The 23,618-nt window shown below is 40.5% G+C and overlaps 1 protein-coding gene across 1 annotated transcript in view; it reads left to right on the plus strand.

Annotated features, from left to right (window-relative positions):
- PLCL2 (phospholipase C like 2) overlaps positions 1–22,292 on the plus strand; it is a 182,456-nt gene extending 160,164 nt beyond the window's left edge. The window contains exons 5-6 of the mRNA XM_069473280.1: positions 1,664–1,773; positions 21,404–22,292. Of these exons, the coding sequence (XP_069329381.1) occupies positions 1,664–1,773; positions 21,404–21,583 (290 nt within the window). The 3' untranslated portion in view covers positions 21,584–22,292. The remainder of the gene's footprint in view (positions 1–1,663; positions 1,774–21,403) is intronic.
- Positions 22,293–23,618: the final 1,326 nt, after the last annotated feature.

Below are 23,618 nucleotides of genomic sequence, written 5' to 3' on the forward strand. Positions count from 1 at the left end.
TTTGAAATGGTGTTGCACAGAAAGGCAATTGGAAATTGCAATGCCCAACTGCAAAGTAAAATTGTACAAAAGAATACAGAAGATGTCTTATAAAATTTACAACAGTTCCACATATTTGTAATAGCAAAAGATTTCAAACAACTCAACTTCTATCGGTCGGAGATTGGTTAAATAAATGCTGGTGCGTCCACAAAATGGAGTCTCTGTAGCTGTTTAAAAAAAATAATGAGGAACACCTCTATACCCTGACATGGAGTCATCTCTACTATGCAGTAGTGTGAGGTACAAAACAGTGTACATAGTATGCTACTTTTTGTGTAAGAAAGGGAGGATTTGCTTACACATTTGCTTATATTTGCAAAGAGAAACAATACAATAAAAAGACAAATAAAAACCTAATAAAAAATATATAAGGGGAAGAGGGATCAAGGTAGAGAAGACCAGGACAAAAGCAAGACTTACCTCAATGCACCTTGATATGTGGTTTGACCCTGGATCACATAATGTTTTGATGTCATCATAAAACAAATGACATCCACAGAGTCACTCTCTCAGACACGTACCTTTTGCTTGCTCAGAAGGAGAAACTAGTTTGGGTAGTTCCCCTGCATCTTCGTATCCTTTTCAGAATTGTAAAGGCCCCATTTGTCAAGCACAATTAAAAGCCTGCTTGTGAGGGCTGCTGCGAGGCACTACACACCGATGTAAACGAGCAGTCCCCTTCCCAGAGCAGAGGGACACACACACACACACACACACACACACACAACACAGGAACCGAATTGCATGTTGTTAATGACATAACCACATAGAGAAAAGAATTATTCTGACCTTAGAGCACAATATTTTTGCTGTATGTTCTCAATGAGGTATACTCTAAGGACAAAAAAAAAAAAAAATGCTGAGAGTGTTTAAATTAGATTCAGTAGTCTTACTATTAGTAGTTATCTTGCTGTTGTTAGGAATTAAGATTTTCCATCTAAGAGGGGGAAAAAAGCATAAAATTTAAAAATTTATGTAAAAACCCTGTATTCTAAATTTGAGTTAGAGGATCTAAGCTTCCTCTTAGAGAAACTGTTTTGAACAATAAGGAATATTCATTTGATTATGTAAATTCTGGTGTAAAGAGTTGTCATATAAATGCAGAGTTAGAATTCTGGGTTTTTCTCCCTCTCCCCTCCCCTTTACTGTGGGCTTGGTGTGACCCCAGAGTGAGCGTTACTGTGGTAAGAGATACCTACTGCACTCTTTCCATCCCCATTCACCAGCACTGTGCCCTCAGTAGCGCTGACATCTGCCTTCTTAGGTTGCAGAGACCTGGGTTCTGGTCCCAGCTCTTCTGCCTGCTTCTTTACAGGCTTCTGTCTCTGAAGCTTGCTGAGCTTCCCTTCTCTAATAATGAGAATGAGAAGATCATGTGTGCCCTGATTGCCTTTCAAAGCTGTGAAGAATGGTCACCGACCTCTAAGATGCCTTCCACCTTGTTGATAGCTTGAGTTTTCAATGTTTCCTCCCCATTATTACATTCTTAAATGGGCACATTTGTGAAATTCCATTGGCAGTTGGAATGGTCTTAGCTATACATAGAAAAATAAATATTGCTGGTTCATTACCACAGATTGGATGGGGGCGTAATGTACTTCATCTTTTTTATTTCTTTCAGCCATGGAATTCCATGAACACTTGCACAGCATAGGCACCAAGGAAGGTTTGAAGGAACGAAAGCTACAAAAAGCAGTGGAAAGCTTTACCTGGAATATTACCATCTTAAAGGTATCTACAGAGTTGTTTCTGATGCTGGTGATCTTGCAGTCTTTTTCAGCATGCTTCTTCCTCTCATGATAACATTTCCTGCATTGCACATGATCGACCATTGAGGTTATGGCGTGTGTGATAGCACAGCAATCACACAGAGAACTCTGCCCTCCAGGGGGTCTGCAGGCACAAGAGCTTGGCTTGGACGGAGAACATGGGGACTTCTATGGTTAGAAAGACAAAAGACCTTTGAAGCATTTTAAAGTTCATAAATGCTAGTTGCTATATTTGAAATAGAAAATAACGATTACAGAGGAATGATTGGGAATTTAAAGATTCTAGATACTCAAATTTCATTAATACTTTAAAGTATAATCATAGCTTTAGTGTTAATATGATCCCAGAAAAAAGTAGAATTACGTGGAGCTCAATCAAAGGAAATATGTAAAAGATTTGCTATTTGAAAGAAATTTTCCTTCAAGGAAAATGCCATCTATACATATATCTATCCTGGCAAGCCTGTTTTAAAGATTAACTTTTATTATTTTTTATTGTAAAAGGAATACATTTTCATTGTAGAAAGTGTCAGAAAAGCGATACTCAAAGGTAATCTTAACCCCCAGTTCAGACCATGACTGTTGGCTTGTTGCTTTGCATTCTCTTAGGCTTTTTTCTTCTATGTATGACATGATTTTTAAAATCATGCTCTTTTATGTTGAAAGCAAGACTTTTTTGAGTTTTGTCCCAATAGTTCTTACTTTTCTCCTCAGTGTTTGGGAATGTGGATAATAATAACATAGAGGTTATTTTATTCTAGATCTTGGACAACTGAGTATAAAATGACTATCAATATTCACCCAACATGCTTTATGCCCGGTTGAATTTGTAAGGGAGAAGGGAAGGCGTCTCCTCCACCCTCTGAAGGGTCCTGGAAATGAACTAACAGTAGGCAGATTAATAGGAGAAAAAGGGATACATATTTATTTAACTTGTATAACCAGGGAAACTGCAGTAGGATGATTGCCTAACAAACAAATGAGCTCCAGATGCTTATAAACCTTTCTTCTTAGGGGAGGGGAAGAGGAAGAGGTGGCAGTTTTGAGGGGTGGTAAATGAATTTTAGGGGAAATAAATGGGCCCAATGTTTAGACGATGGATGACAATAAATGATTCTCTTTGGGAATTGAATGGGATGTGAGAACAGACAGTTTGGGACAAAGCCTGTCTGGGCTGTAGGTGTGGTGTTTGATTTTCAGTCTCTTCCTCTATGAGTTTTAATCTTCTCTGGTTAATGAAATTTCAGGGAGGGCATCAAAGCAATTGTGTTCCTCTTTGGGGGTCCAGTTTCTAGGGAGATAAGGGAACTTCATCCTGTGGTTTGGGAGAGACAGCGATTGAGAGACGGGATGATGGGGGATGGGTGGAGAGTCAGAGAGCCCTTGAGGCTGCTGCTTTCGTTCAGCATGTCAAAGCGCCGTATTTTGGAATATCATTTTCTGAGTCCCAACAAATTCAAGACTGTAAAGACATTATCACAGCTGCCTCTTTTAATTTCCTCATTCCCCCTCAAGTTAAAAGCTCCACCTCTGCTGCTGACATTAATTTTCTGATTTGATTTAATAAAAGGTCCCCCTTCCAAAGCTAGCCAACTTGCATTTTCTCATGTTAAATGCCTACTCATTTTTATAATTAAAATCATTTTCTTGACCTCTTCAAACACTTTTCTTCTTAACATATGTTTTATATATATATCTTCTGCTTAGAATTAACTCTGATAGTTTGCAGTTCAGTGAACAGCAGACATGGGAATTTACAATGAAAAGTGATTTAGCTTTACAACTTGCTGACTCATTCTCGATGAGAGGTGGGGGGTATACTACAAATTTCCCGCAAACCTCAGGAAAAAATAACATAGCAGTTTAAGCCCTGTGGTAGGAACAAATGCTCATTTTGCTTTTATTTTATTATAGGCAAATATAGACTTAGGGACCAAACTTTTGCCTGTCAGCCACCCTTGCTCCTCATGTGTGGTCTGGGAACCAGCAGCCTGGGCCCCACCTGCGAGTGTGTGAGAAATGCAGGACCCCAAGTCAGACCCAGACTTGCTGAACCAGAACTTCCATTTTTACAAGATCCCCAGGTGATTCTTAGGCACATTAAAGTCTGAAAGCACTGGGCTGAGAGCCACCAAATATGGGAGCCTGGTGCATATATTAATGAAAAACAGCTGACATAAAGTAATGTGCCATATTTTAGAAGTAATTGAACCAAATAGCTACACTGAAGAAACCTACTTTTGAATTATGTCCAGAAGAGAGAATTAACACCTCAGACTTATGTTCATATGGAAATAAATGTATAGGATGGGGTAAATAGGTCTTTTTTTAATTTCCAGGATATTTGCTACAGATGGTGTTTGAGCATGGTAGAACCTAAATGAGGAATGGGGAAGAATTGGAGAGATCTGTGTGTCTGTGTCATTTCTGTGTAATGGAAGGGCTTTTTTCATTCTTGTATTTCACAGGTTTAAACTTTCTTTAGAAGAATGAGTGTTCACAGGGGTCTTGAACATGAGTTTGGATCTGAGTTGAGCTACCAGCATTTTCCTAGAGGGTGGGCATGGGATCTCTTGCGTTCCTCCCACCACTTTTTCTTTGCTGTGAGCTTGGAGGGGTTGCAGCCCTCCATGCATGTGGTGTGCCGTAGACAGGGACAGGGGGAGCCTCCTGGTGGCACAGAGGCTTAGGGAGGGTTTCAGATGACTACGGACATGGAGAGAGGAGGAGGAGGAAGACAGGAGGACTTGCCAGGGGAAGCCTGACATGATAAGGCCAGGACGTTGCAATTACTGGGGGTGCTTAAAAGTGCCCTCTCCTGAGCCCCACCCCAGACCTCCTGGACCAGGATCTCTCAGAGTGGAACCCAGGAACCTGCTTATTTACAAGTTCCCCTGAGGCACACTAAAAAAATTGAGTTCCATTGCTCTAGAATCGAAAGTATTTTTCCTGATGCATCACCCTGTTCATTTGAACTGTAAAAGAGGTAGGGTGACCAACCATCCCAGGAGCAGGACTTTCAGTGCTAAAATCAGGGCAGCCCTGGCAAACCTGGGACCGCTGGCCACCCTGCCAAAAAGAAAGCCCTTTCTTCTAAGGGTCCCTGTCCCAGTTGTTACGAATTTTTACTTGCTTGTTTAGTTTTTTTAATTTTGAAGATTGTTTTAAAATACAGAAATGAAGTCATCCGTGATCACCACACTCAGAATTATCTGCTATTAACATTTTGGCATATTTACTTCCAGTCTTTTTTCTTCTTGAATAAAAATCATTCATTTGTTTTCGTAAATTCATCTTTTTTAATGTAGAAAAGATACAATTTTTTAAATGAACTTGGGTCCTCCCTCTGAGAAATAACCATTATTAGATGTAGGTGACGTTATTCCAGGAACCTTTCCATATGCATACGTCTGGATGGATGGATGGAGATATATTTTACTGATTCTGAGTCACACTTTTTCTTCACATTGTTGACATCTTTGAAATTGGTGTGTATCTTATAATCCATGGCATCTTTCATTGCATCATAGTTAAATTGATAGTGGTTTTCCTTTCTTAGTGGTACATAAAACACTGGTACATCTCACAAACACTAGTGTCTCAGATATTAAATAAGGTATGTCAGTAGATAGAATTCTATTATAGTTGTTTTGTTTAATTTTTTAAAAGTACTAAATTTCATTTTACTTAACAGGAGAAAAGTAAACCATAAAGAAGCTAAATGAATTTGTGAGCAATTTTTTACCATAAGAGGTAAAAAGATCCCTCTGAGGCTAAAGGAAGGGATTATGAAAAATGTTAATAGAAATCATTTTGTTAGGTGTTTTTGAAGCTACATGTTTCAGTTAGAAGCACAGCTGATATTCTGCTATGAAAAATGAGATTAGCACTCTCTGATATTACTGGGTGGGGCATATTGTTATTTTTCCATTGTCCAGGTTTAAAACATTCATGTTTGGTCTCAAGACTGTAATTCCCACGTTGCTTGGTGTAAGTTCAATATTTAAATTGGCTCACTGTCACTACAAGTCTACCTATGCTTTCCTTTAGCCTAAGGGAATGACGAGGAAACAGATAAAGCTCAGCTGGGTCATAGTCGGGCTTCTTAGGACCCTTGGACCTAGCCTTCTCTTCTCAGAGTTTGTAAAATGTCCTATTACAAGGTTTCTGCTGCGTAAGTGGGGACAGGGTATATAATCTATTCCCACAGGCTTCTGTTAATGCTTCTTTGATTCAGAAGCCAGCCCTCCAGACCTTACTCCCCTTACACAGTCAGCATTATTCTTTTTTTGTCAACTTTACTAAGGTATAATTTATCCAAAATAAAATTCACCAAAATTGAGCACACAATTCAATGAGTTTTAACAAATACAGGCAAGCCTCAGAGACATTGCCAATTCGGTTCCGGGAAGATCACTGCAATAAAGCAAATATCATAGTAAAGTGAGTCACACAATTTTTTTGGTTTCCCAGTGTGTAAAAAATGTATGTTTACATGATACTGTAGTCTATTAAATGTGCAATACCGGTATGTCTAAAAAAAACAATGTACATACCTTACTTAAAACATACTTTATTGCCAAAAAATGCTAAAGATCATCTGAGCCTTCAGCAAGTCATAATCTTTTTGCTGGTGGAGGGTCTTGCCTTGATGTTGGTGGCTGCAAAGGTTGGGGTGGCTGTGGAAATTTCTTCAAATAAGAAGACAAAGAATTTTGCCACATCAGTGTACTCTACCTTTCCTGAAAGATTTCTCTGGAACATGGGATGCTGTTTGATAGCATTTTACCCACAGTAGAACTTTCAAAATCAGAATCAGTCCTTTCAAACCCTGCCACTGCTTTATCAACTAAGTTTATGTCGTATTCTAAATCCTTTGTTGTCATTTCAACAGTGTTCACAGCATCCTCACCAGGAGTAGATTCCATCTCAAGAAACCACTTTCTTTGCTCATCCATAAGAAGCAACTCCTCATCCACGATTTTTTTGCAATCATGAGATTGCAACAATTTAGTGACATCTTCAGGATCCTAATTCTAGTTCTCTTGCTGTTTCCACTCTATCTGCAGTGACTTCCTCCACTGAAGTTTGAACCCCTCAAACTCATCCATGGGGGTTGGAATCACCTCCTTCCAAACTCCTGTTAATACTGATATTTGACCTCCTCCCATGAATCACAAATGTTTTCGATGGTGTTTATAATAGTGAATCCTTTCCAGAAGGTTTTCAAGTTACTTTGCTCAGATTCATAAGAGGAATCACTATCTATGGCAACTATGTAGCCTCACAAAATGTATTTCTTAGATAATAAGACTTGAAAGTCAAAATTCCTCCTTGATCCATGGGCTGCAGAATGGATGTTGTGTTCACAGGCATGAAAATAATATTAATCTCTTTGTATGTCTCCATCAGACCTCTTGGGTGATCGGGTGCACTGTCAATGAACAGTAATATTTTGAAAGATATCTTTTTTTCTGAGCATTAGTTCTCCCCAGTGGGCTTAAAATGTTCAGTAAACCACGCGTAAACAGATGTGCTGTCATCTAGGCTTTGTTGTTCCATTTGTAGAGCACAGACAGGGTAGATTTAGCATAATTCTTAAGAACCCTAGGATTTTCGGAATGATAAATGAGCTTTGTCTTCAAATTAAAGTCACCAGCTGCATTATCCCCTAACAAGAGAGTCAGCCTGTCCTTTGAAGCTTTGAAACTAGGCACTGACTTCTCTTCTCTAGCTATGACAGTCCCACATGGCATCTTCTTCCAGTAGAAGGCTGTTTCATCTACGTTGCAAATCTATTATTTAGTGTAACCACCTTCAATAACTGTCTTAGCGTGAGCTGCTGCATAACTTGCTACAGCTTCTGCTTCACCTTGCAATTTTATGTTACGGAAATGGCCTCTCTCCTTAAACCTCATAAACCAACTTCTGCTAGCTTCAAACTTTCCTTCTGCAGCTTCCTCACTTCTCTCAGCCTTCATAAAATTGAAGAGAGTCAGGTCTTTACTCTGGATTAGGCTTTGGCTTAAGGGAATGTTGTGGCTGGTTTGATCTTCTATCCAGACCACTTAAACTTTCTCCATGGCAATAATAAGGCTGTTTCACTCTTTTGTGTGTGTTCACTGGAATAGCACTTTTAATTTCCTTTAAGAACTTTTCTTTTGCCTTAACAATTCAGCTGTTTGGTGCAAGAGGCCTAGTTTTTGGCCTATCTTCGCTTTTGACATTGCTTCCTCACTAAGCTTAATCATTTTTGAATTAAAGTGAGAGATGCACAACTCTTCCTTTCACTTGAACACATATAGGCCATTGTAGGGTTATTACTTGGCCTAATTTTGGTATTATTTTGTCTCAGGGAATAGGGAGGCCAGAGGAGAGGGGGAGAGACATGGAATGGCTGGTCTGTGGAACAGTCAGGACACACACAAAATGTCTCAAGTTCTCTGTCTTCTATGGGTGTGGTTCATGGTGCCCCCAAAACAATTACAATAGTAACATCAAAGATCACTGAACACAAATCACCATAACAGAGATAATAAAAAATTTTAAAATATTGCAGGAATTACCAAAATGTGACACAGAAACGTGAAATAAGCACATGCTGTTAGAAAAATGGCACCAGTAGACTTGCCCGATGCAGGGCCACCACAAACCTTCAACTTGTAAGAAACACAACAACAGCAAAGTGCAAAAAAATGAGGTATACCTGTAGTCCTGCACCCCCCACCACAACGATGATAGTTTCCGTCACCCCCCAAAATTACTGTGTGCCCCTTTGTATTACACCAAAGTCCCCCATGTTGGCAACTGCTGATCTAATTTCTGTCTCTACACTTTTACCTGTTCCAGAATGTCCTATAAATGGAATTATGTGGTGTATAGTCTTTTCTGCCTGCCATCTTTCATTTAGCGTAGCACTTTTGAGATTCATACAAGGTAACGTGTGTTTTAGTCATCCATTCCTTTTTATTGCCGAATAGTATTTTATGGGTATAACATACTTTGTTTATACATGTACCAGTTGATAGACTTTTGAGTTGTTTCCAGTTTTTAGCTAACATGAATAAAGCTGTACCTACAAGTCTTTGTATGCATACATGTTTTTATTCTTCTTGGGTAAATATCTATGAGTGGAATTGCTGGGTCATATGGTAAGTATATGTGAGACTTTTTAAGAAACTGCCAAACTGCTTTACAAAATATTGCTGTTCCATTTTGCATTTCCTCCAGCGGTGTTAGGAGAGTTCTAATTGCTCCACATCCTTGTCAACACTTGGAATTGTGAGTTTAGTCATTCTAGTTAGTGTATGGGAAGTTGAGCATCTTTGTGGGCGTGGGTGTGTGCATGGAAGTTGAGCATCTTTGTGGGTGTGGGTGTGTGGGGGTGTATATGTGTGTTTAAAAAATATATGTCATGGGCTTTGATGTGGTTTTTGTTATGATTCTTCTGCCTGGGGATTGTTAAGATTTTTAGGTATGTGGACTTATAGTTTTTAGCAAATTTGGAAATTTTTCAGTCATTATTTCCTGAAATATTTTTTCTGTCTTACCTTTTCTCCCCTCTTCTTCTGTAATGCCAATTACATATGCCTGATACAATATCTAATGTGCCCTTAATCCTATCCATTGTATTTTTAATTTCAAATTTCCCGTATTTCTCTTCATGCTCATCATATCCTCTACCTTCTTGAGCATATGTCATATATTCACAATAGCTGTTTTAGAGCTCACTCCTCTCTACTACTCTGCCCCTCAAATTCTAACCATTGAGCCTCCCTGAACTCTAGACTCTGTCTCCTCAACTCAGTGGGACTGCAGGGCTCTGTTTGGGTTCCCCTTTCCTGCACGGCACCTGGAAACTGCAGGCATGAGCTGGACTCTTGTCTGTATCCCTTCTCCCAGGTGTCACTGTGTTGCGCTGCCTGGAAGTCATTGTTTTCTCCACTGTGTCTGGTTTTCCGGTTGTGTGCCAGCCCCATTTCCAGCTTTTCCCATGTCATTTCTTTCTTCCCCCACCCTCTGTCCCATCTGCAGGCAAAGAGAACTAAAAAGAGAAGGGCAGTCACTCAGTTTGTATCTCTCCAGTTTGGTTACGTATTAGATAGAATTTTCAGGATTTTTATGACTTGCCAATATAGCTTCTGTGAGTTTCAGAAGTTTATTGAATTGTGTTATACTTTTTTCTTAGTCTGGTTGCTGTTTGTGGGGTTTTGCTTAGTAATGTTTTTGCCAATTTTACTATTTTTGCTCATTTTGGGAGGAATGTGGAGAGAAAATTCTGTCATGTGTTTTCAGCCCACCTTAATCAAGGGGTTCCTCTACCTTTATTCTTCATTTGCTAAAACAGTCACTGTACTGGTGATAATTTTCACTGTGTCCATTCATTGCCATTCCTAAAGTGGTAGAATCTCATAGTAGTCCTGTTTTTCTTTGGTCTGTTTTGGTTACCAAGAGTAGAAACTCACTGAGGCCAACTCACAGAGGAGGGGTGAGAGATGCTGGCTCACACCGAGGATTGCGAGGGGGACAGGGATTTCAGGGAACTCTGATACCAGAAACTGCAGTCCAGCCTCACGAGATTAGAAAGCTGTCAGAAACCCCGGCAGCCCCAGAGGTGGCTGCTGCTTTCTGTGGGCCGGTGGTCTTTCCGCTTATCCTGCATTCTTCTCCCTCTGCTGGCCAGCTCATTCCGCTCACTCAGAGTTTCTGCAGTTTTATGACTTGGTCTTGCCTTGGTCTGGCCCTACTGTATGTCCTAAGCTTTTATTTCAAGTGCTCAATCTATTTATATTTCCTAGCTCAGCCTAGCCTTTTTGCTCCAGACCAGCGGTCCTAAAGTTATAAACCTCCTAAAGTTGTAAGTCCTTGAATCAGATTCTCCCTCTGTTTCAGTCCACCATCCAGGAAGATATTGTCAGATGGCACAAAATATGCCCACCTTTAATGGCTATTTCAGTTATCTATTGCTATATAACAAACTATGCCAAAACTATTAATGGTTGCTTAAAACAACAACAATTTCTTATTCCTCATGTTTCTGTGGGTTATGTGGGCTCAGCCAGATGGTTGTTCTGCTCCACGTGGTGTTGGCTGGGCTCACTCATGAGACTTTATTCTGCTGGGAGCTCAGTTGGACCTGGAACTTCCAAGGAGGCTTTCCTCACATGGCTGGCATCTCGTCTGTGGTGGCCGTAATGGCTGGGCTTTTATAGCTTCTGTACAACATCTTGGACTTGAATTAAGCTTGTTACAACCCAAGATGTTTTTCAGATGAGTGGCTGCCAAACTAGCTCTCTCTGACCTGTGCCCTCGTACCCTCAGAAACAAGACTAACAACTAAACCCTGCAAGTAATTAGAGATTTGTTCTCTTTAGGAACATAAGACTTCTGCCAAAAATAAATCAATAAACCAGATGGTTTTTGCACCTGGTAAGACATTGATCTTGATTTTCTTCATATTTATCTGAGGTGCAGTGCTTATCTTGAAGACATGAAGACTGCCATTTGTTTCCTTTCCAAATATTACCGTGATGATCCAAGTATGACTCCTTTTCTTTATTAATGCTCAACTCTTTTAGTTATTTTGTTTATTATAGGTGATATATTATGTTTTCTGGTTTCCTGAAAAGCTATGATTGACTGAAAGCCATTTCTCTATTTATTGTGTGAAAACTCCTCAGAATGACTGAGAAAATCAAACTACAGTAGTGCTTGTCATTAGGCAGGCTGTTCTTTCTGATCCATTTGAAACACAGCAAAACCTCAAACATTTGGATCCCACTAATGTGGAATTTGTGGAATCTGCTAACATTTGATTATGCAAAAAGTGTGCTTAAAAGATTAAACAATGCGAAGGAAGTGCTCATGTGCACTGTTCTTCCTAGTGGTTTCGGGGCTCTCCCGCCCACCATCCTGGCCCTGCTTGCCTCTCAGCATCCCCTCCCTCGCCACTTCCTCTCCAGGCAGTTGGGCCTCCCTCCCCTGCCCTGCAGCCCTGGAACCCTCTCCTGACCTCCCTTCTGTGCTGAGGTCGTGGCTCACTTCCGCTCTGGAGGCTCCCATGGCTGCTCCTGAGCCCTCACTACCTCTGCTGCCAGGTGGGCAGGGAGCCCCTCTCCCACTGCATGGCCAGGTCTGTGACAGAGGGAGAGGTGGTCAAAGTCTGAACCTAGAGAGCTGGAGCATGTAGCATGGAAGCCATGCTCCTAAGCAGTGGCTGGGCTCCAGAGGTGTCATTTGTTGGTGCATGATCACTGCTCTGTGCATGGCAGCATCCTCCACAGCCCTGGGCCTGCGAAACCGAGGCCAGACTCAGACACCACCTCCCCCTGCAGTCTTTGTTTAAGGAAGCATGAAACTTTCTGAGGAGGAAGGCATTCATTCTAGATTTAATAAATTGAATCTTATACTTAAAATTTATAACGATTACCTTTTACACAAACTTATGAGCACGACCATTGGTAAATTAGGGAATAACTGTGAATGTGATGACAGCTCAAATATGGTCCAAAAGTGTGGTAGGAAAATGAAATGAAGACATGAGGACAGTCCTCAGATCAGCCCTCCTAGCCCCACCCCATTCTTTTGCCTGGAACAACTGAAACAAACCTCTCTTTGGATTAAGGAAAAAGCCCTGGCCAGGAGCTGTGTTGAGAGTGCCCTTCCTTCTGCTCCCACGCAGAACCCCTCGCCCACCTGCGTCAGCTCCTCTGAACCCCGTGGGTGGCAGTCAGAGCAGGGGAAAGGCCGTCCTCCTGCTGTTTGGAGGCCCTTGGTTTGCAGCTAATGGTCCACTCCCGTGAGTGAACATGAGGGGAGGCCAAAAGGACAGAAGAAATGATGCTCATTTAAAGCAAATCTAATGTCTGTAAAAAACCATGCGTCCTGTTACTCTAGCTTTAGGTGACTGATAATCAGGGAGTCTTTTTTTCAAGTGTAAAGTTTATCGAGACTTCAGTGGAGGTAGGCCAGGCCTGGCTGGAAGGCCTTCCTCATTTCTGATGAATGTGCTACAGGCTCAACCAGCCCCAAAAGACCTCTTGAAAGGGGAGCTGTCAAAGTATAATGAGCTGTGATGGAGAATCTATAGCAGAGACTCCCACAGTCTGTTCGTTCTTTTGTTCGCTCGTTCTTCACTCGACAGGTACACACTGGAAATCTTTATTTCTACTTCTATATTTAATCACAGGAAGAGTGAATTGTCTACACAATCATTGATATGCTGGGTATATTAAAAATGTAGTGGACATTCTACTTTGCTTGCTTTAAAATATTACACACGACATGTGGCTTCAACTCTCTGTAGTTTGCATCCCACAGTTTAGTTTATCCAAGAGGAAAATAAAACAAACACACAGAGAGAAAGCTGTGTGTGTTTCAGTGTAATTTGCTGTTTAGACTCTCCCTTGGACAAGGCACTTAATCTCTCTCAACTCAGTTTCCTATTTATAAAATACGGGTAGTAATAGCATCTCGCTTGTAGAATTAAGAGACTCTCATGAGATAATCTTTGTAAAGGGCTTAATACAGTGCCTGACGCATAGTAGTCTCTCAATAAATGGCAGCTAATGTTCCCAGAAGACTTTGCTTGTAAACATTTCTTCATATCTAATTTTTGACATATTGTAGGCTCTGTGGTTTCAAATTTAGGACTGTAATTACATTCACAGCCTTCCTGAGCCAGTCTGAATTGTGGTTGTAAGAAATATGTTAAATAGTTTCCATGTCACTCTTTTTTTCTTTTGAGACTTTTTTCTTTTCTAGAGCATTTAGGATCACAGCAAAATTGAGAGGAAGGTACAGAGATGTGCCACATGCTCCCTGCCCTGCACATGCACAGCCTCCTCCGTTATCAGCATCCCCCAGACTGGTACATTCGTTACGATCGATGAACCTACATTGACACATCATCATCACCCAAGGTTCATAATTTACATTAGGTTTCACTCTTGGTGTTGAACATCTATGAATTTGGACAAATGTATAATGATATATATCCACCATTTGTTTGTTTTTTTATTGTATATATTTAAGGTATGCAACTTGGTGTTTTGATTATATCATCATTATAGTATCATGTAAAGTATTATCACTTCCTTAAAAATCCCCTCTTCTGTGCCTGTTCATCCTCCCTGCGCCCAGTCCCTGACAACCACTGATCTTTTTACCGTCTCCATGGTTTTATCATAGCACTCTGGAAGGAGTCTGTGCATTTGGCCTGTGACTCTGAATGCCCATGAATTGTTGTACTGAAGTGTATTCAGTTTCTATATGAGTTTTCATCACCCAAAACAGTGACTAACCACAAAATATTTACTAAAAGGCACCATGTTTGTAACCGCATACTATTAATATATGCCAGGTAGGTAACTAGTTAAGAAAAAGCAACTTCCTGTCGGCCTGGCTTTTATTCCTGGTGGAGAGATTTGTGTGAGGGTTTTGCAGGGTCAATTTTCTGGTTTTGTTTGCAGAGCATCGCAGGAACCCTCGACCCGCATGCTGTCATCTCAGAGAGATGCTAAAGGTACCCAAGGCCTCTTGAAGACTTGCAAGGTGACAGGAAAGATAAGACCCAATGGTTTAGCTGGGGAAATAAGGCACACACAAACCCAGTTGCCACGCAAGGGCCCAACCCGTGGATTGGTGCTGGGCTCCCTCAGGGTAACCGTCTGTCTTCATGCTGGGCCTTGGTGTTCTCCAGATGCCTGCCGCCCTTTCTTGATTTAGGGTCAGTCACAGCTCTTTGTGGAGCAGGTGGTATCAGTGAAGGTACCCAAAATCTGCTGTGCTCCTCTCTGTGTTCCCAAGGGGATAAGAAAGCCAGGAAGGAGGCAGCCATACCCATGCAGGTGACCCTTCTCAGATTGGGGCCTTTGGGCCCAGAATAGCTCAAAAGTCAGTGTGGGCCCCAGACACTCTGAGGTCAAACCAGACACTGGTAACTTACATTTCTATTTGCATTAAATAAAACAAAAATATTGTAATATCTTTGTGCCTACCCTCAAACTCCCAAACTGCCCTCCTCTTTCTCCTTCCTCCCACTGCATGGAATTTGGAAGAAAAGTATCTGCTGGCCCCCAGGGAATGGCAGGTGCCAGTCTTTGCTCTCTCCAACTCCCAAGCATGTGGCCACTATGTGGGTCAGTGGCAGAGGTCAAGGGAAGTCTTCATGGCTACACTGGATCACTCACCTCAGAAGCAAGGCAACTCTGTTTTTTCCTAATAGTTTGACAAAGGGCTTTGAAAAACTTAACTGGAGTCTAGAATTCCTATTGTTTTACCTCTGGGTCTAAATAAAAGGAATGAATTGTAATTGTTAATTTTGGTTTCAAAAACTGTGTAGCACTAACAGATGGGTCTTGCAATATTTTCAAAATATTAAAAACCAGGACATCTTCTGTGGTCATACAAAAAGTGTGGTGATTTGCCAAGTGTTGAATACAGCCGGGGCGCCGGCTCTAGCGTTTGGCATCTGCCGTCGTTCCTTTCTTGGCTGCTCCCAGCCTCTGATCCAATCCCAGGTAAGCCTCGGGCACAGCCAGAAAAAGCATGGTCATGCCGGGCTCAGCGAGAGCCGCTGGATTCCAACCACTGCCGTTAGTGACATCTTTTAAAGATTACTTTCTGGGCCTAAGTAAGAACCTTAAATATGTTGACCTAAGGTTGTTATAACTCTTTCAAGATGAAAATCAAATAGAATAAGTTATGAAAGTCAAAACAGAATGTGTGAAACCAAATGACATTTTTTTCAACTGAAAACATTGCAAAGCCAGCTTCATAAATGGAGTCTTCAAAATCAGGCATCCTGTATCCGTTGGTGGCAGTGTTTTAAATAGCCTTCGCTCTTTTGAATCTTTTGAAGCAATGAAATAGGAACACTGTTGCTACAAACACCGTGCCTCTTTCAGAATTGTTCTATGCTCATGCTACGTCTTAACTCCAAGACATGTCAGGCATGTAGTTTTAGACACATAGAACAAAATAAAAATGATATGGACAAAGTTCAGCAGCTCCCTGAGCCCAGATTTATTGCCTTTGGGGGTCCTGTGTGTCTCACTTGGACAATGGCCAAAGGCTTGGTCTGTTCAAGATGCTGTAATGACTTGTCTGAGCTTGGGAAACATAAGGTTTAACCAGATAAAGAACTCTGTTATTACCACATTAATTATCCTATACCATCTGGGGATTTTTGTTTCTAAATACCCTGTCATCATGTGGTAGATCTGTATGCTGACATTAGAAAGATCGCTAAGACATAAATTTGGTAAGAAAAAAGGAAACCAAAGAACAATATAGAATGTTTGATCCTATTTACATAAAAAAATAAAGTACCTGTTTGTGAGATATATATATGCTGAGATAAAGAGAAAACACACTGTTTAGGGGCAGCTATGAAGATTAAAGGGGAAACTTTCACATTTTACTTTAATTACATTCATTCATCGGATATTTGTTGAGCCCTTACCGTGTACCTGGCACTCTTCTAGGCTCTGAGGAGTCAGCAGTGAGTGATCAGGAGACAAAACTTCCTGCCCTCATGGAGCTCACATTTAATGGGAGAGACGGACAATAAACAAAGCAATAGAGTATGTAAGATGGTAGTAAGTGTCATGGAAAAGCAAGGCAGGGAAGAAGTAAGGCAAATTGTAGGAAGTGGGAGTTCTAATTAGACAAGATAGGTTGTTAGGAAGGGTGCCACTGTGAAGAAAGCTTCAGGGTCAAGACCTGAAGGAGGTAAAGAAGTGAGCCAGGTGTGTTTCTGGGGCGAGAGCCTTCCCTGCAGAAGGCATGTTGAGTGCACAGACCTTGAGGCACCTGGAGAGGACCTACTGGGTGTGAGGAACATTTAGGAGGCCAGTGTAACAGAGGCCAAGTAAACAAGGAGGGGAGATGAAGGGGATGAGGACAGCTATGGGGTAGGTCACGTAGGGCCGTGAGCAAGGACTTTGATGTTCACCCTGAGTTATTTGGGAAGCCACTGGAGGGTTTTGAACAGAGTAGAAGTCATGTTCTGTGTTTTCATTGGAGCTTTCTAGCTGTCATGTTGAAAAGAGAGAAGAAGAAAGACCTCAGAAGGGTATTGTCATAAAGCCAGAGAAAGATGATGGTGGCTTAAACTGTGATGGTAGCAGTGAGGCTGGTAGGAAGTGGTGAGAACCTTTATATGTGAGTTTTGAAGATTGAGACAATAGGAACTACTGATGGGCAAGATGAGGGATGGGAGAGAAAGAGAGGACTCAGTGATGACACCAGGGTCTTTGGTCCAAGTCACTGCAAGAATGGAGTTGCTCTAACTGAGGGGGAGCTGGTGTAGGGGCAGTAGCAGAATATCAGGAACTCAGTCTGAGACATGTGAAAGCCAAGAGGATGTACCAGGTAGGAATTTTAAACAAGGACCCACTAATTTTTATTAATAAAAATAATATTAGAGCAGAAATCAATGAAATTAAAACAGGAAATAAATAGAGAAAATCAATGAAACCAAAAGCTAGTTCTTTAAAAACTTTAATAAAATCAGTAAGCCTCTAGCCAGGCTAACTCAGAAGAAAAAGAAGAGAGATGACAAATTGCTAAATGAAAGAAAGAAATGAAAGAAAGTACATCACCACATACCCTATAGATGCTAAAAGGATAATAAAGGAATGTTATGAACAATTCTATGCCCACAAATTTAATGACCTAGATGAAATGGACCAATTCCATGAAAGACAGAATCTGCCAAAACTAAGATACAATCTGCCAAAACTCACATAAGAAGAAATAGATAATCTGAATAGTCCTATATCTGTTAAAGAAATCAAATCAATACTTCTTTGTTAGAGGACTGACACTGCCTGACGTCAGGACTTACTGCAAAGCTACAATCAAAACAGTGTGGTGTTGGCAAAAGAACAGACAAATAGATAAATGGAACAGAGCAGAAAGCCCAGAAATAGTCTTTTTAACAAATGGTGCTAGGAAAACTGCCATCCGTATGCAATTAAAAAAAAAATGAATCTAGGCATAGATCTTACACTCTTCTCAAGAATTAACTCAAAATTGATCATAGACCTAAAGGTTAAATACAAAACTATAGAACTCCTAGAAGATAGCACAGGAGAAAATCTAGGTGACCTTTGGTATGGCAATGACTTTTTGGATACACCATCAAAAACATAATCCAGGAAAGAAAGAATGGATGAGCTAGACTTCATTAAAATTAAAAACTTCTGCTCTGTGAAATACAATGTCAAGAGAATAAGAAGAGAAGCCACAAATTGGGAGAAAATATTTGCAAAAGACACATTTGATAAAGTACTGTTTTCCAAAAAAAATACAAGGAACTTTTAAAACTCAACATTAAGGAAATAACCTGATTAAAAAATGACCAAAAGCCTGAACAGACACCTTACCAAAGAAGATAAAGAGGTAGCAAGTAAGCATATGAAAAGATGTTCCACATCATATGTCATCAGAGAAATGCAAGTTAAAACTATAATAAGATACCAGTGCACATCTATTTCAATAGCCCAAACCCAAAACACTAACACCACCAAATGCTGGTGAGGATGTGGAGCAACAGAAACTCATTTATTGCTGGTGGAAATGCAAAATGCTACAGCTACTTTGGAAGGCAATTTGGCAGTTTCTTATAAAACTAAATATACTCTTACCATGTGATCCAGCAATTATACTCCTTGGTATTTACCCAAATGAGTTGAAAACTTATGTCTACACAAAAACCTGAATACAAATGTTTATAGCAGTGTTATTCATAATTGCCAAAATTTGGAAGCAACCAAGATGTCTTTCAGTGGATAAATAAACTGTGGTACATCCAAACAATGGGATATTATTCAGCGCTAAAAAGAAATGAGCTATCAAGCCATAAAAAGACATGGAGGAAACTTAAATGCGTATTACTAAGTGAAAAATGCCAATCAGAAAGACCGCGTATTGTATGATTCCAATTGTATGGCATTGTAGAAAAGGCGAAACTATGGAGACAGTAAAAAGATCAGTGGTTGCCAGGAATTGGGGGTGGATAAGGATGACTAGGCAGAGCACAGAGGTTTTTAGGGCAGCAGCAATACTCTGTGTGATACAGTAATGGTGGATACATGTCATTAGACATTTATCCAAACCCATAGAATGTACAGCACCAAGAGTGAGCCCTAATTTAAGCAGTGGACTTTAGGTGATAATGATGTGTCAAGGTAGGTTGATGGACTGTAACAAGTGCACTGCTGTGATGCAGGATGTCAGTGCTACACAAGGCTGTGTGAGGGGTCGGGGGACAGGGGACGTATGGTAACTCTCTATAGTGTCTGGGTCTTTTCCTGCTGTCAGCCTAAAGCTACTCTAAAAACTAAAGCTTACCAATTAAAAAAATAATATTGGGAATTTTAAAACACAAATGGAATATCTATCTATTCTGCTTGTGAAGGCAAATAAACTCTTTAACATGAAATTATATTCCTGACACAATATACTATATCTATATACAAAGACCTTATAACTTAAATTTTCAGCATATGAGTTTAGTGACTAGTAAGAATGAATAAAAATGAAGCTCCTTCAGTTAAACTAAGCAATGGAACATCTATATATAGTTACTAATTAAAGGTCTCTAAAGCAAGAAAACCACATATGGTAAGTGGTAAGCAGTGAACCATTCTGTGGATTCAGGGCCTCATGGTGGTTTAAAATTGCCTTGCAATTTGTTCTCACCAGTGGCTGAAACTTGATTAATCTAGACCAGTTACCTGCCAAGGTAAGTCCTTACTCATCTGCAGCTGGCGCCAGCTTCTTGTTGGGCAGTAATATTTTAAAGGGGACACACTTTAGGAGATAGTTCAAAAAAAAGGGAGAAAGGAGATGTAAGTATGACAAAGAGACAGCCAAACTATAGAGGAACCATAAAGAAAATAATAGGCTAAATCAAGAGCCTGAGGAAAAGGAAAAAAATAGTGAGCAAGGAGAATAAGAAAAAAGGGAAAGGTAATAGTATAAGTAAAAAGGACCGTTAGTATAAGGCAGATTAAATTTGAAAGTAAAAATAGAACAAAAACCAAAGTAGGAATGTTGCAATTTACAATGGAGCATCACATCATCTCTTCTGCTCAACAATCTTGAAATCATTGATACATTAGCTCTTCGGTCCCCAACCAGGGGTAGTTTCAGCCACCAGGAGACATTTAGCAATGTCTGCAGACATTTTTGGTTGTCACAGTTGAGGGGATAGTGTTGGTCTCTAGTGGGTAAAGGCGTGGGTGCTGCTAGATACCCTAAGATATCTAGCACAAGACACACCTGCCCAAAGAATCCTCTGGCCCAGAATGTAGAGAACAATGAGGTTGACAACCTGCATTCACTCATCATCAGCTGAGACTCCAGACTCTGAGTCCACCCACCATTTTCTGACCTGTATATGTGTTAGGCTGCGTATCTGTCAAGTTGATGGTCAGACCTCATAAAAGAAAGTTAAATTTGGCTAAGAAAGTTTGTCCAGAGTGGAGCTACTCAGTGAGAACCTGTGTGTACCTATGTCTGCCAGCACTTACCAGAGGCTGTGTGGGCTCCAAAGCCAATCTCCAGAGATGGAGAACGGCCTGGTGGTTGCCAGGGTCCGGGATGGGGGAGGGGAAGGGACAGGTGTGACTGTAAAGCCGCTGTACAAGGGAGAGCTCTGTAGCGATGGGGTCGTCCTGCATCTTGAGTGCAGTGGGGTTACGTGAATCCACACATTTGGTAAAGTTACACAGAAGCATAGGCACACTTTGTCCACTGTGAGCGTCCTGGCTTTGATATTGTACTATAGTTATGTGTGATGTAACCACCGAGGGAAATTTGAGAACAGATGCACAAGACCTCCCTGCACTATATTTGTACCCTTGTGTGAACTTACTCAAAAAGTTTTTTTTTTTTAAAAGCAAACCTTAAAAGGAGAAAAACAAGATTGGCCAAACAATTAATTAAAGATGTAATTTTAACCAGAATGGACAGGAATAATCCATGCACATAAGAATTGAGATTTATAAATGGAAAGGGCCAAAAAGGCAGCTACTCTGGGACTGTGGTGTTGAAACCAGGAAAACAGACTCTTTTTTTTTTTTTTTCTGAGACAGTCTCACTCTGTTGCCCGGGCTAGAGTGCCATGGCGTCAGACTAGCTCACAGCAACCTCAAACTCCTGGACTCAAGCAATCCTACTGCCTCAGCCTCCCTAGTAGCTGGGACTACAGGCATGCGCCACCATGCCTGGCTAATTTTTTTTCTATATATATTTTTATATATATGTCCATATAATTTCTTTCTATTTTTAATAGAGACAGGGTCTCGCTCTTGCTCAGGCTGGTCTTGAATTCCTGAGCTCAAACAATCCGCCCACCTCAGCCTCCCAGAGTGCTAGGATTATAGGCGTGAGCCACCGCGCCCGGCCCAGACTCATTTTTTGAATTCAAATTGGCCTGTTCAAATGCAGTGCCAATACAAAATAAACATGCCCTCTTGCAGAATCAAAATATTTCCATTTCCGTGGACGATCTGTATTGTTAAAGTATAGTAGTGAGTTATGTCACATCTAATACTGTTTAATTGCATGTTTTCTTACAGGGACAAGCAGATCTTTTGAAATACGCTAAGAACGAGACTTTGGAGAACCTGAAACAAATCCATTTTGCTGCTGTGTCCTGTGGACTGAATAAGCCAGGCACTGAAAATGCCGATGTTCAGAAGCCACGCCGGAGCCTGGAGGTCATACCTGAAAAAGCAAATGATGAAACTGGAGAGTGAGGGGACTCGCCCTACGTCATTACAGAGTTTATAGCTCTAGGACCAACCGTAGTCAGATGGGACATTTGCTTTGCACTCACTAATGAGAATCATATTTGGGATTTTAAAGCACAACTGGAATAGCTAATTACAGTCTATTAAAACTGTGAATGTATGTAGCAGTCCTGCGTGTGAAGGCAAATAAACTCTTTAATAAGAAATTATATTCCCGGCCAAAATATGCTATATTTGTATACAAAGACATCCTAACTTGGTTCCAGTTATGAAGAAGAACAGATTATTCACTTTAGTTCCATTGAGAAACAGATATTTTCCTAAGTGAAACAATTTCTTAAGATGGAAATGGATTGGATTATCAAATTAGTGTTCATTGGAGAAAAAAACTTGATCTACGCATTTTACTTGTGTGGGGTTGCCAGAGTCTCTGGGTTATAGGTGATTTTGGTAGCATGCTTGCTGAGCCATACCTACTGAGGAGAATGTAAGTGGACGGGTTCCCTGAATCCGCAAGGACCTTGGAGAGCCATCGAGGACAAGGACAACGTGCAATTGGACTGAAGCTCCCCGGCTGGAGATGCCTGCTGTGTCAGCACGTGGGTAGATACACAATGTAAAAGCCACCATTCTGGAAGCAACACATTGTAAATAGTTTTTCATTGTATGAAGTAGTGTTCACATTAAAAAGATGTTTTATGATATTTCTCCAATAGCAGTACATGCTTTTAATGAAACTGTAACTTTTAGAATTTCTCGTTCAAAATATTCTATTCTTAAGAGTAACCAATTACTTATTGAGCAGCTTAGTCAAAAATAAGTTGCTTGTCTGGCTTGCCTTTCTTTTGCTTTCAGTGAGGTTTTGACAGCTTTAAGTCAGGTCAGCTCACTGACTAAGGTGACTCCACCGCGGCCGCCCTCCTGATGCTGCTGACTCAGCGCTGCAGCGCAGGTGCCTGAGTCCGGCGCAGGCGCAGTGAGTCGAAGGCAGCTGCACCGGGAAGTAGGCGTGGCTTTCCCACAGGTCGCCTAGCAACAAATTTCCTCAAGTTTTGTCTTAGAAAATCTTTGTTTCTCCTTCACTTTTGAAAGGTAATTAAAAGCTGAGTTTTTAATCCAAACTTTTCCTTTCAAAATCAGCAAAACTTTGCACTACCAGAAGATAATGAATTATCTTAATTATTGCTTTCAAATTTTGGAAGAGTAAAAGCTGTCTGTGATCTTCAACCACCTCTTTTTTTCTATTCAGTGATTCAGGTATGTGAGCCAGTAAGTACTAATATATGTAATCTTCAGCGAGGTGTCTTCCTGGTTATTTTCTCTCTGGGAGATTCTCAGGCTGATATATTTCATTTATTTCTGCCCAGGCTCCTAAAGATCCTCTTAAAAAACAATTCCTTTGCTCCATTCTTGTCATTTGCATTCTAATAGTGTGTTTGAATTAAAGTACTCATCCCCACTGGCCCCTGGATATAATTCCAGTTAGAAAATAAACTTATCTGTTGCTTGGGTAATAATGAGTTCCCTGCACACACCAGCTAACTGCCAGCCAATAGCTTAGGCTCTTAGCTCAGAAATGAACTCTACACAGGGAGGAAAAAATGAATAGAAAATAATAGAATTAAAAGTAGATTTATAGGATGAGAAATAAAATAATGTGTGACTTAGATTATTGTTATCAATCCTTGAATTTAGCTGGTAAATATTAATAAATAGCAGTATTCAATTTAAAGTGAAAATCCAGAAATCATAAAAAACTATTTTTAAAATATAATGAAAAAAATCGCTACATTTCTAGTAATGACATTCATTATCTAATGTGTGACTTGAATGACTCTGATAGCAAGACACATGTAATTTGTTGTAGTTTTTTATACAGGCTTAGAATCAACGATTTTAGAACTGAAGGCATCTATGAGATTATTCAGCCTGACACTCTCTTTTCCAGATGCAGAACTTGCAGATAAGAAAAATCAAATGCACGCCTGATGTCGCAAATTCTGTTAGGGGTAGTGTTGGTACTGGACCCAGGCCAGGGTTT

The sequence above is a fragment of the Eulemur rufifrons genome, chromosome 7, assembly GCF_041146395.1.
Source record: "Eulemur rufifrons isolate Redbay chromosome 7, OSU_ERuf_1, whole genome shotgun sequence".
Classification (NCBI taxonomy): domain Eukaryota; kingdom Metazoa; phylum Chordata; class Mammalia; order Primates; family Lemuridae; genus Eulemur; species Eulemur rufifrons.